General features: G+C 48.9%; 1 protein-coding gene across 7 annotated transcripts in view; it reads left to right on the top strand.

Annotated features, from left to right (window-relative positions):
• Positions 1 to 12745, top strand: part of RNF220 (ring finger protein 220) — a 187749-nt gene that overhangs the window by 131293 nt on the left and 43711 nt on the right. For 4 of the 7 annotated variants that reach the window (XM_084527940.1, XM_084527937.1, XM_084527938.1 and 1 more), the window contains 3 exons: positions 2186 to 2228; positions 9507 to 9628; positions 10648 to 10780. In XM_084527940.1, the coding sequence (XP_084384066.1) occupies positions 2186 to 2228; positions 9507 to 9628; positions 10648 to 10780 (298 nt within the window). Of the gene's footprint in view, positions 1 to 1870; positions 2035 to 2185; positions 2229 to 9506; positions 9629 to 10647; positions 10781 to 12745 lie in introns of those variants that run through there. The other 3 variants (XM_084527941.1, XM_084527942.1, XM_084527943.1) reach the window with 2 other exon arrangements.

Below are 12745 nucleotides of genomic sequence, written 5' to 3' on the forward strand. Positions count from 1 at the left end.
CATCCCTATATCCCTATATCCTCTCCTATATCCATGGCCCTATGTCCTTGGCAGTGACACCCTGTGCCCAATGTCAGGGGATCCTATATAGGCCACTTCACATGTGCCAGGTCTGCATTTGGAGCTGCAGGAGAGGCTGATGGCCACCATTTGGGGTCTAGCCCAGCAGCCCCAACTAACGCACCCGTTCCTGGAGATAGGCCCTATTAGTAGCAGAAAACTGCCTTTGTTGCCCATTATCCTGCCCTCTGCCCTATTATTAGTGATATTATCAAACAAGGGCCAAGTCCTCTGGGTTTTGCTACATATTCCAACGTAGCTGTGGGTTCTAATTTGGTGTCACATCACGGTTGCTTTGCCCTTGTATGAATGATGAGACCTGGTGCAAAGTAAGAGAAGCAAAACCCACAGAAGATGCAGAAACGCCTCGTTCAGGTAATTCATCTCTCTTTCCCGCCTACTTAATAAGTAGGCTAATAAATAAATTATGCTCCTTCCAAGAGGGTGTGGAAAAGACTTTTGCAATGGCCCCCTTTGTTCGAGAACACCCCTCCCTTCCCGTTCCTCCAGATTTCAGTCTCGGTGAAATTGGCGGTCCCTTGCAGTCCTCTGTTCCTATAAATTTTTATTATGTCATACTTGAGGACAAATATTCTCAGCAGAAGCCCCCTCTCTGTGCTGAGCCTAGCTGGTCTCTAATGTGTTTTAAGTTTGTGAGTGTATTTTATGGAGGGTTGCAGCCCTTAATGCAAATGCGTAATGGGAGCTGTAAGCCCGCACTGCAGGGAGAAAAGACCTCTGGGGCCTGATTTTCATTTACGCTTACGCTGGCTGCTTTATGCCGCTCTGGCAGCGTAAAGGGACCTCGGAGTGGGTGCCAGGGTTGTGTAAAGCCTCTGCGTATCCTTAATAAAGCCCCACCATCCATGAGAATTCAGTCTTCCTGGCTTACCAAGTGAAATGCTCAGGAACCAGAGCTGAAGGCTCTCGGTGACTTTAAAGGCTGCGAAATTTAGCTTTCCATATGCAGCGGTGTGCTGGGACTATGCCTGTCCCTTGTGCTTTGTGTGATCTAATGGCAAATATGCACTGTAATAGTAACACGCTAGGGTGGGAGTTATTGGCGTACAGCTTTTCAGAACTCCTGTGACTCGTTTTCCTTAGTCCTCCTGCTTATGGATATTTAGGAAAGAAAGATGGGGATATTTAGGGAATATGATATCTTTAGGGAATAAGATGGGGATATTTAGAGAAGAAAGAGATTTGTGAAAGGGAGTGCTGCAGGAACACCGGCTTGCACAGCGCTCGGGCTGTCTGCATTGCTTAATTAATTAATTAATTAACTAATTGATTAAATTAATTAACTAATTAATTGAAACCAGCGATGAGCAGCGTGAGGGGATGCTGCCGGGGGGCACAGGGCCGGTCATGGCGGCAGGGAAGGCCCCGGCCTGGCTGAGGCACCCCGAGGCCCTGGGGCTGCCTGGCCCTGAGGGAGAAGGCGCAGGGCAGCAGCTGATTGGCCGGCACCACTGGGTTCCAGTCGATCCCAAGGCCCTGATTGGCTGCAGCCGTCGGGCCTGAAGCGCTCCCTCTTCCTATTGGCCAAAGCGCAAGGCCTGCAGCCTCTCCTAGTCCTCCATTGGCTGCGTGGCCCTGCAGGCCGATTACCCCCGCCCTCTGATTGGCCAATCCCTCCCGCCGCAGGGCGCTGATTGGCCGGGGGGGTGCGAGGAGGGGCTTTGACGGGAGGGGGGGGGCCGTGCTGCCGCCTGCCGGTTGCCATGGGAACTCCCTCCTCCGCCGCCTGACCTTTCACCCCCCCCCCAGCTCGGCGGCGGGTCACATGACCGGGGCCAACATGGCGGCGGCCGCCGGGGGCTGAGCGGCGGCTCCTGCCGGGCCGGGCCGGGCCGCGCCGCATCCGCCCGCATCCCGGGCCGCGGGGGGGGGGCCGCCGCTCCTCCGCCTCGCCGCCAGCCCGCGGCTATGCAGAGCGGCACCAGGGGGCCCGGCGCAGGCGGCCGGGAAGAGGTGGGGGCGTGTGGGAGGCGGGGGAAGGCCCCGGGGGGGGTTTGGAGGGGGTTGGGGGGGCGTTGTGGGGGGGGGGGGGGCGGCCGGGCCTGGGCCTCGTTGACCGAGGGGGGGGTGCTGATGGTTCTCCGCTCTTGTGTCCCCTCTGCAGACCTTCCTGCGGGTGCGAGCCAACCGGCAGACGCGGCTGAACGGTGAGTGCGGCGCCACGGCTCTCCTCCAGCCCCGCCGGGCCCCAAAATCCCCCCCCCGAGGGGTCCGGATCCCCCCCCCCCCCAACATCCCGGCCCGGCCGCCTCCGCTGTGGCAGCCCCCGGGCTGGGATCGCTGCACGCCGGGCCCCCGACACGAGCCGAGCCGTGCACAGGGCCTGGGCCCGCTGCTGTGAGGCCCCGCGGCCGCTGCTGGGTTTTCGCGGCTCGCCCGGCCGCACCGAGGTCTCGCAGTGAACTTTTAAAGCAGCGGTCGCCCAGTCTCTGAGCGGGCTTGCGTCTGACGTCACGGTTGTTGTGATTTTTTTTTTTTTCCTTTCAGACCCGCAGATGCTGGCGCGTTGCTTTTAATCCCGTGTGTCCGGGTGTTGATAACGACAAGAGGGCAAATGTGCTTAGTGAGAAGTCCTTTAGTGTTCAAAAACTAAACCAGAGCTCATTTTCTTTCAAAGAGATCCATCCCTGTCTTTTCTTTACTTAAGTTTCAACTTCTTCAGCTCTTTCCCCAAACTTCAGAGAAGTTAGATCTTAACCACTTAAATAATACCAGTATTCTGCCATCTGATCTTATAGATGACCAGCTTTAGCTGGTCTAATAGGTACCATTTGGCTTAGTTGCTCAAGCCACCAGGCTTGCCAATTTTGAGCTTCCTGCTGTGATAGTTTGGGACAAATGGGTGACGTGATGATGCTGTTTATTTAGGAAAAGCTAAAGGTGTATTTGCAAAACAGCAAAAAGCTTTAGATGGTGCTGATGCTAAAATAGTGTGCTTAAATTTGAAGTGCTATGCTTGGTATAATCTTAAATGGAAGTTTTATGAAGTTACTGACCCAATGTCTTCATAAGGAGTGCATACCTGAGTTCAGAGATGGCTCCAAGACTCTGAAATACCCACCCCGAGGGCCAGAACCTGTGAACTCTTGAAGGTCTGTCGAGTCCTACATCAAAGAGATGAGTTACCGTGCATCAATTTGGGGTAATTGTTGGCATGTGCACACTACTAGATGAGCGCAGTGAGCTGCCAGTGTTTGCAGGCAGTCCCCTTTCCTGACACAGGCTTCAGATGAGTGCGATGCACTCGGGGGTTACCCTGCAGTGACTTGTTTTGTGTGACAAAGGTCTCTGGAGTCAGTGATGTCAAACTGTTTCTTTATCGTTTTGGATAGTTCAGTCTAAGCTCACACCTTCCGCCTTTTTTCAGGCCAGTAATTTTAAATAAAAAAAAAAGTCAGAGCCAGGCTGGAGAGGTACTTGGCATTGTGGAGTCCTTCAGGATGAATGAAAGCTCTTGATGACAGCGTGCTCTGCTGAACTGGCGCAGCGGTGCTTTCTGCTTTTGACTTCAGCCTGACAGGGCTGCAGCGCTGTCAGTGTGGGCTACAATCAAGGAACACCTCTTGGGCCCTGTTTGGGGATGTTTTGGTCAACCTGGGCTTGTCAACTAACAGGAGCCTCAAGTTTGCTCAGCATTTGCATTGCTTTTGCTGAACCCTTTACTCTTTGTATATGCATTGTGGGGTACAGTGAGCAGAACTAACAGATATGTTCCAGGTGAGGGCACTTGGTTAATTTATCCAATCCACTTTGAATTCTGATGTTTCCTGGCTGTTCTGCTCTACGCCCTAACAGTACCAGGTCCAGAAGTTAGGAAGCTGAATGCAGAACTACTAGCTGAAATGCTTTGGATCACAAAGAAAGTCAAGCCGGATCAAAATTGGTTCCTCCTGACCTTAGCTTTTCATGATTCCTGGTTATTATTCACAGAACATCCCCGTAGTGATGCCTGATTCACTCCTATGCTGTTAGATTAGTGTCCAGCCGGGTGGTCAGATAGGTGTACAGCTCCTTTCAGTGCTTGTGACCACCAGACTCTGCCTGCTTTCTTCTTTCCTCCTCACCAGTTGTTTGCTCTAAAATAACTTGTGGTATCCATAAGCTTTGCCACGTTATTGTTAAACAGTTATTTAAGCACTGTTGCTCCAGATGGAGAACGCTTGAGCGCTGTGGGGAAAAAAAATGCTTATTTGTCTGTATCTTGTGTTTTAATGAGCATCTAATCAATCACACAATTTTATAGCTTGCTCTGTGAGATTGGTTTCCTTATCCCTGTCAGTTTACATTGTCAGAAATTTTGTAGGACTTGTCCAAAGGCATCTGGCTCTTTGTTAAATGTTCTTGTTGACACACTGAAGAAACTTAGCATATAGAAAACTCTGTCAATGAAGAATGTACCATTTTGTTTGTTTCTGGTACGTTCTGAAGGTATTTTTCAGTATCGTTGCTACCAGTTTGTCTTGGTATCTGTGAAGTTTCTTACCAGCTGAGCTCCAGAATCACTTTGGGAAACTCCTCCTGTAAAAGGAGGCCCGTGGTGTTCGCTCTTCTCCTATGTTGTCCTTGACTCAAATCTCAGCTGCCCTGGCTTTTTGTGCCTGAGTCCTGTCAGATCTCCTGGGTTTGTTTCATCCCGTTGTGGTTGCTTCAGGCAGAACAACAAGAGCTAAGAGAAGGTAGAGAGAGGGGCATCTTCTGTGAGCTGCTGTTGGCCTGGCTGCCAGGTGATTAGGTCCTGATAGTTACGTGGTTTACGGGCACCTGGCAGTTCAGAATTTTAATTCTGGAAGTCAAGCTTTTAACTTAAATTAAGCCATAAGTAAGGTGAATGCATTTGCAAGCCTTGGAGCAGCAGATTAATGTTCTGTCTTCCAGGCTCTTGACGGAGTGTTGGTATCTGAAGCTCCCCATCAGGCTCAGTGAGCTAATCCAGCACCTTTCACCTGTGCTAAACTCACTTTGCAGAGGTTGTGTCCTCGTGAACCCAGGAGTATGAGATGCTGATTCCCTACAAACCCGTGTGGGGAAGAAGGCATTTCTTTCATTTGCCTTGTTTCCAGTGTCACCCAAGTCAGAACTTTTTAGCCACCCTGCAAATTGATGCTTATGGAATTTAACCTGCTTAGGTGCTCGTTCAGAATCAGAAGCACAAAGTTACATGGGTCTATCGGGACATGGATTCTGCAGGTCAAGGCTGTGCCGCCCTCAGAGAATAGTGTCAGATTGCTGGAAATCATCTGCGTGGAAGTTTGGCCGTGCAAATGTGAAAGCCTTGTTGATGCCCTTCTGTGAATTTGGCCCTTAATGTTCTCTCTCAGGCAGATGAGCAGCAAATTACTCACAAGGTCTGAAACAGATTTATTCTTGACTATCTGTTTTCCTGCTCTAGCATGTTCTTGAGGTAGCTTTTTTTACTCCACTGTTGCTGCCTTTGTTCCTCTGATCAGATGCTCTTCGATAGGCTGCTCAGCCCCAGAAGCTTTTTGTCCTAAGTCCAGCAAAGCGTAAGTTCTTGCAGTAGATTTGTAGAGAGGAGGTGCTGGGATATCTTCGATTGAAACTCCTTTGGCAGCTGCCTGGGAAACCGGTTCCAGGACCGGTGGTGCCCCTGATGGAATGCTGAGGGGATTGGAGTTGGACTCGAACCAGCACCAGCACATCGTGGGCTTCTGCAGCTGGCGATGGGTGGGGGAGGGATAAAGCTAGATGGTTTTCACCGGAAAGGAGACAAAAATGTTTCCATTTAATTTGATTGGCCTGCCATTGCAGGAGCTGCTAATGATGTCTGCATGGGGCTCGGGGGACCACTCAACCTGGTGGAAGGAACCATGAGAGGTATTGCTAGTAACTTAATCATCCCCTTCGATGCTGCAGGAGAGCTTTGTGTAGTGTCCACTGCTGGATGCTCTGTAAGAGCACTCCTGAGGGAATTAGGCTGCCCTGTCCTGAAGGTGAGTTTTTGTTTACAGGGGAGGTGGCAGTGAATACTGAAACCCGTTAGCTTTTTTCCCAGGACACTTTTCTGGGCACTGGTAGGGCTCAAAGAGGCTGTGTCCTGCTCCTTGCTGGTGTTATCAGCAGAGCGATGCTACAAGGGGATGTGAGAGGACAAAGTGCTCGAGGCTTTAGTGCAACCTCAGGGAGAACACACCCAGCAAGAGCACTGCGTAAAGGATGTCTGTGAGGAGGGGACCTTCAAGGTGCTAGAAGCTCTCAGATGGCCTAATAATAATTACTAATGTTAATAAAAAGTAGCAAACTCCTCACCTCCTGGGAGAAGGCTGCAATAATAACTACAGAGTCTTTGTTCAGGTGGAGATAAGAAGGGGTCAGCCCCTTGCAAAGCCCTTTTTCCCTGAGCTCAGTCCTTTGCAGCCAGTCCTCTGCTGGCTGTGTTTTTATCTCCCTGAATTACAAGAGGGAATGGCTTTTTTTTTCTTTCCTTTCCCTCTCCCAAGCTCCCACGACAGCAGCGTGGGGGAGAGGGATTAGTGAGCTAATTAGAAATGATTGCATCTATCAACACTAATTAACAATCCTGTGGTCTCACTCGCGTGTTCTTTTGAGCTGTTCCCCGTCGGGACAGCGCCACAATCACCCCGTGCCTTTGGGGCCGCTCTGTCCCTGCTGCGCTGATTGGAAGTGATAGCCGGGCATGGAGAGCGCTGCTCGGGACGGCCTTCGCTTCCTTTCCTTTCCTTTCCTGCTGTCACCAGGGACACCCCGAGCCTCCACGGGATGAAAATGGCAGGGGGATTCGCTTTCAACACCTCTCCTGTCCAGTGGCTTTCTCACTCGTGGCACTGGAGCTGGAAGAGCTGCAAGAAGCTAAAGGAGCCGAGAGGAGCTGTCTGCTGGGTCTGGCACAGAGCTGAAAGAGCTCGGTTCTGTTCCCAGCACTTGGGCAAAGCAGGTGCTTGTTGTGGCAAAAGGATCCCAGGAATTTATCAGCACAAGACCTAAAACATGATGCTTTCCTTTTGTTACTGTGGGAGCGCATGGGTTGGAGGAGTCTGGCAGTAAAAAATCCAAAATACTGATACACTTGTCAGACAGACTGGCTGACCTGGATTCATTGGCCACAGAGACTCCTACCCAAATATTTTCCCTGCTTCTTCCCTCCATGTTTAAAACCAGGACGAGGTGAGGGAAAGAAGTCTGTGACCAGGAGTGAGAAGGCTTTGTTTCCATCTTCGTGTGTTTTTCTCCGGTCAGATAGGTGTTTACTGGGGTATGGTCGAGTCAGATTCCAGCCTCCTCTCCTGTTTTGTGCTGGCTCTGCAGAGCTAATGAGGCAAGGAAGGAGCATCTGAAACTTGTGTGGAAGAGCCGAGCAGGAGGCTGCAGGTACTCACTAAACCAGAACTCCAGAAGTCTCTCATGCACTGAAGTACAAAGCAGACAGAGCTTGGATTAACTGGGGCTGCTGCTGGTAACAGGGCTGCGTGACCTTGGCGGAGGAAGAGGAGGAGGGAAGGCTTTGGGGGCTTCAGGAAGGGAAAACAGAGAAGCTGATGGGGTCGTTGTTTTATTTAAAAGTGGAACGTAATTCATCTGGGCACACTGAAATCAGAAATAACACTTTTAATTAAAATTTTTGCTTCTTTTTTGACTGGAAGTCAAGCAGTTTACCTTCTGGAGTAAATTTTGGCAGTATGAGGAAGATAGGTGGTTTAAGCAGATGGAATAGGGGGGAATCTAGCAGAAACATCCTTCTAGGAGTACTGAACTACCTGAGGTGTGAGGAGAGGCAGGTGGGTGTCTGCCTAGCGCAAGAGAGGAATGTGGAACTGCAGCAAACAAAATCAGACAATTGCTGAAAGCTGTGTGCATTGACTCAAGAGGGTCGCTCTTGTTCCAAGTGCCAGGCTTCAGAAACACTCCTGGTGTAGTCTGAAGTTGTCTCTTACTGTAGGAATGTTACACTTGCAGAGTTGTTTTCATGAAACCAGGAACACAGGTTTGTTGTGGAGGGGGTTTTCTTGCAAATCTGCTCTCTTTTGGTGCAGAAAATTATTGTCCAGGGAAGAATTTGCTGCTGTGTTAATCCTAGAGCATCATGGAGTGTATGGGATGGTGAATACTCCTAATTCTGGGTTGTGGGGAAGCATGTCCTAACCCAGAGAGTCCCACGTGCAGGGAAGCCAACAGGAAAGCCTTGAAAGAAGCCTTTCAGGTCTGTGGCGGTGCGCTCAGCTAAATCGTGACAAATCACTCGGTGATGTGAATGCTCTAAACTGACATTTTAGAAAACAATTGACAGAAACTTTCCCCGTACCCTGGTAGGGTCCTGGCGTTCCAGCACCTTTCTCCTCGCTGGCTGCAGGGAGCTGTTGATCTTCCAGTCTGCAGGCACAAAGGCCCAGAGCGCGCCGCGGCGCTCGCCACGTCAGGAATGATTTCTGGCTAACGCAGCTCTTTGGTGGTGTCATCTCTCATTATCACTCGGGCTTTCCTTGGGCTTTTCCTTGTCTCTCATTCAGAATTTTGACCTTCCTTATTAATTAAACAGGAACTTTCCTGCAGCCAGTGATTGAGTTATTCGGTAATACCTGCCTAAAGCCATCATCATAAGGGACAGAAGTTCTTTTTAATGCAAATGATTCGGTTCCAGATGTTTTGATCACATTAAACGATGGCTCAAATTAACCAGAGATTGGATTAAGCAACAGGCTACCTTGGCTGCTTTTTCTAATCATCGTGATTCCCAACGTGTTTGTTTCCCAGCACATGCCCTCAGGAAGGCAGCATAGCCCCAGTTCCTCTGCACATGAAAATAGGGAAATAACAGAGACAGAAGCTATCCAGGATAGGTGCTGCATTTGTACCAGCAAGGATCTTCCCATAAATGTTACCTGCTGCTAAGGTGCTCCTCTGACTTGTTAGTGACTGTCTGGGAAGGAATTATTCAGGGTTTGCAGGTCCTGAAAGTGTTCATAACTTGACTTGTCCAAGGCTTATGGAGCACTGCACCAGCTCTCTGTGGTCTGAGCTAGTTTCTGTGTAGGGAGTGGGTGAGTCTCCCACTTAGAGACATCATCCAGAAGAGGGTTCAGTGGCTTGATTTGAAAATCTCACCGAGATTTGAAAACAATTTGGACTTCCAAGAGAAAGTATTTGAATAACTTACATAGGGTTGTGCAGTAGGTATTTGCTCTCCTGGCTCTTCAGCTGTGAGCAGCTGCCTTTCTGAAATCAGATTATGCTGAGCCCCAGGTTGCAGGTTTCACGTGGAAAGCACTAAGTACAATTCTCCATGCTGTTTAGGGGGTCAGAAAAAGGAGTTGTGATGGGGTTTTCTGGTGTGAAACCTTGCCATTTCTGCCCAAGGCTTGTTCTTTGGAGCTGAGCACCCAGGGAAAAGTGGAACTGCAAACTTGACATGTCTTTCTCTTTTGTTTTCTTTCCTTGGTTTCTCCATGCAGCTCGGATTGGAAAAATGAAACGGAGGAAGCAAGACGAAGGGCAGGTATGTCCCCTCTGCAGCCGACCTCTGTCAGGATCCGAGGAGGAGATGAGTAGGCATGTGGAACAATGCCTTGCAAAGGTAGAGGCGCAGCAGGATCGCCAGCTGCCATTCCCTTCTCCCTACTCCCAGCTTTGTCTGCAACTGACCTAATGTGGGGCAAAAACTAACATTGCTGAGCTCGTAGGCAACGCTAACTATGTCTCCCTGAGATCTGTAGTCACTTGCCTTTGTCTTGGAAGATGGATTCTTCTGGATTTTCTCTTGTGTCGCATTAGTGACTTTTTTATTTCATGCACCCTTTCACCGTTATTGAAGTTGAAGTTGTAGACTGTAAAGGCAGAGCTATTGAAGTTTATGAAGCCTTTTGTAGGACTTTATGCTTCCCGTGGAGCACAGCAAGAGGAGTTCTTTTTGATCTCTGCCTTTGACAACATTAGAATTATTTTTTGTTGGCTTCTTTTGTAAGACTGGCACCTGTAAATGTTGCATGACCACCTTACTGTAGGAAGTGCGTTTGAGCAGAACCATTCTCTTGCTGTTCTTCCCAAAGACGGGAATAACGAGGAACAAGCCCTAGGGGAAAGAGAGTTGCCACAGGGCTTTTCATGCTTGTTTTACAGAAAAGCCCACAGCAGAAAACAAATTCCTTCTTGTTGCATCAAGGGGTGCATGATGTAAGGAGGGGTGCCTTTTGATCAGCACACCCAAATAATGTGCTCTGGGAGAAAATTCTGTGCTAGTTCCTGTAGCTTGGGAGCTTCTCCGTGCTGGGGATCAAAGGAATCTGTTGCTTCTATGGTAGAGAGGGAAATTGTGCATGCAAAGTAAGGGAACGCATGTGAAATGCACGTGTGTCGTCGTAGGAATCAGAGCTTAAATTTCTGTGCGCAAAAATGATGACCCCTTGCCACTTCTGATCTTAAGGTCATCGCGTTTGTCTAGTGCTGATTTACTTCTAGGTGCCTGGGGATGGGGGAGGGAAGCAGATGCTGCCCTGGGAACAGTCCGGCTTTCCTTCTCCATCCCACCCTGAGCTGTTAGCCTCAATGAGCTATTTCGTGCATCTCAACGCTCTGCCCCTGCTTTACCCCGTGCAGAGAGAAGGTTCCTGCATGACTGAGGATGACTCTGTGGACATCGAGAACGAGAACGGCAACCGCTTCGAAGAGTACGAATGGTGTGGGCAGAAGAGGATACGGGCTACCACTCTCCTGGAGGGAGGATTTCGAGGTGCGCCAATGTGTTGGGGTCATTCGTGAATCATTCTGCTGTTGAAGTTGATTGTCGCTTGTCTTTGGAAGGAGGGACCTGGAAATCTCTTTCACCAAGGGTGGGACCTTAGCCCTTTGCAAGCAAGTAAAGCAGTTCCAGCTTTCTGCCCCTCTGGAATTGCAAGAGTCAAAATTTCTGCAAGGCTTGAACAAAAGCATGGCATTATTTCGTGCTCGAGAAATGTGGCTAAAGAGGGAATGAGTAGGAATGGGCAGAATGGGGAGATCATTTGGGGAAAATAGCTTCTTATGTGTTACACATAGTAAGATATACGTGGAAATATGTGAAGAGAGGGAAATAGAAATGAAATTGTAAAAATTCCCAGCCTGGAGTGACGAAAGCTGGTGTATCAGCCTCTGGTGATGTATTGAAGGTGACAGCTAAGTCGCTTTAGCACCTGCATAAAATATTAAAGGCCCGGTTGTGCATTTATCACTCCATCCCTTTTAAGGTTGATAAATGAGAATCCAGGAACCTGCTCTGCACCTCCAGCGCTGCAAGCCCTTAGGGCTCCCAGACAAACACATTTTATTTTTCCTTCTTCTTCTGCTCCTTCCCCAGTGACGGGGAAATCAGTTACTGAGGAGAGAGTGAGTTATGGCAAAATTTGACCTCTCGTGAGCTTTATTGGTGAATGTAATTTTAGCTGGAAACCTGGCCCCTTTCTTACACTCAGCCCTTTGGCCTCGAAGAGGAGGATTTACTAAACTGTTCTTTGGCACGAACCTCTGGCACTAAGGGGAGCCTCTCGCAAGCAATCCACGTAGTGCATGCCTAATGAGGGGAGGAAAGCTGGCTCCCTCCGTTCAATAAAGAGGATGGGATGTGATCTCTTCCTATATCAGCTTGGATTTTAATTTAAAATATCTCCAGGGGAAAGGCTACTAAGTAAGGGACTTGAACTTAAAAGCCAGTCATGTGCTCAGTGGCAACCTGGCACTCCTGCTCTGCTCTTACCTTCCTCTGAAATTAAATTGTAGCAGAGCAGATGATCAGGAGCACAGAGGTGAAGGAACAACTTCTTCAGGTTTTAACGGCTACCCAGCAAAGCTCACGTTGTTTACTTCCCATGTCTGTGGCCTTCATTTTTGTAACTTTTTTTTTTCCCCCAATGTGGAGAGCTGAGTGTGTGTGTGTGTGATTCGAGGTAGGGTTCTGATGAGACCTTGCAGGGCCTTAGGCTTTTCTTTAGTACAGTTATTACAATCAGTAGCTTGGAAGCGTGGGATGCCTCTGTGTCACTGTCACTACTAGTCCTGATGAGAAACGCTACTCAGTTCATTTCTGCAGTTTTCTCCTTCACCCTCACCAAATAACTGAGTTTTTGAGAACAGTCTTCCAGTTGCTTTGGTCCTGACATTGTGGTGTCTTCACCTGGCTAATATTCCCAGGCTGTATAAATGCAGAGTACTTACTCCTTGGTACTTCTTCCTTATTTTAACTGGAACTTTTAGAAGTGCTATCTGTCATTATATAAACTATTATTATGGTATAACCCAGGATTATACCCCTTCACTTCTTGGTGCAGGATGCTCCTCCCTAATCAGGGAACTTTTTGCCACTGACTTTCTACCACATGTTTTGAGATGACCATATAGTATCTGCAGGATACCTGCTTGCCCTACACAAGAAGTTTCCATAAAAATTTGGGATGCAAAGCTGGAATGATCTCACTTGTTAGACAATTGTACTTCTTTTTACGCAAGTTAAACTCTTTCATGCTCCTGTTAGTGGTTCTCATGTTTTTTCTGGCTGCTGGCATTGAGGTCTTCATCAGTTAGGCCTGCTTTGTGCGCTCTCGAGTAAACTTAAGGTGACTGTCTCTTTCCATTCTCTGCCAGTGCCGGTTCTTCCCTTGGTTTAGGGACAGAATCCCTAACGTTCAACCCTGAAGCACAGCACGACGTTTTAGAGATGCCCTCC

Source organism: Aythya ferina (assembly GCF_964211825.1).
Source record: "Aythya ferina genome assembly, chromosome: 8".
NCBI lineage: Eukaryota > Metazoa > Chordata > Aves > Anseriformes > Anatidae > Aythya > Aythya ferina.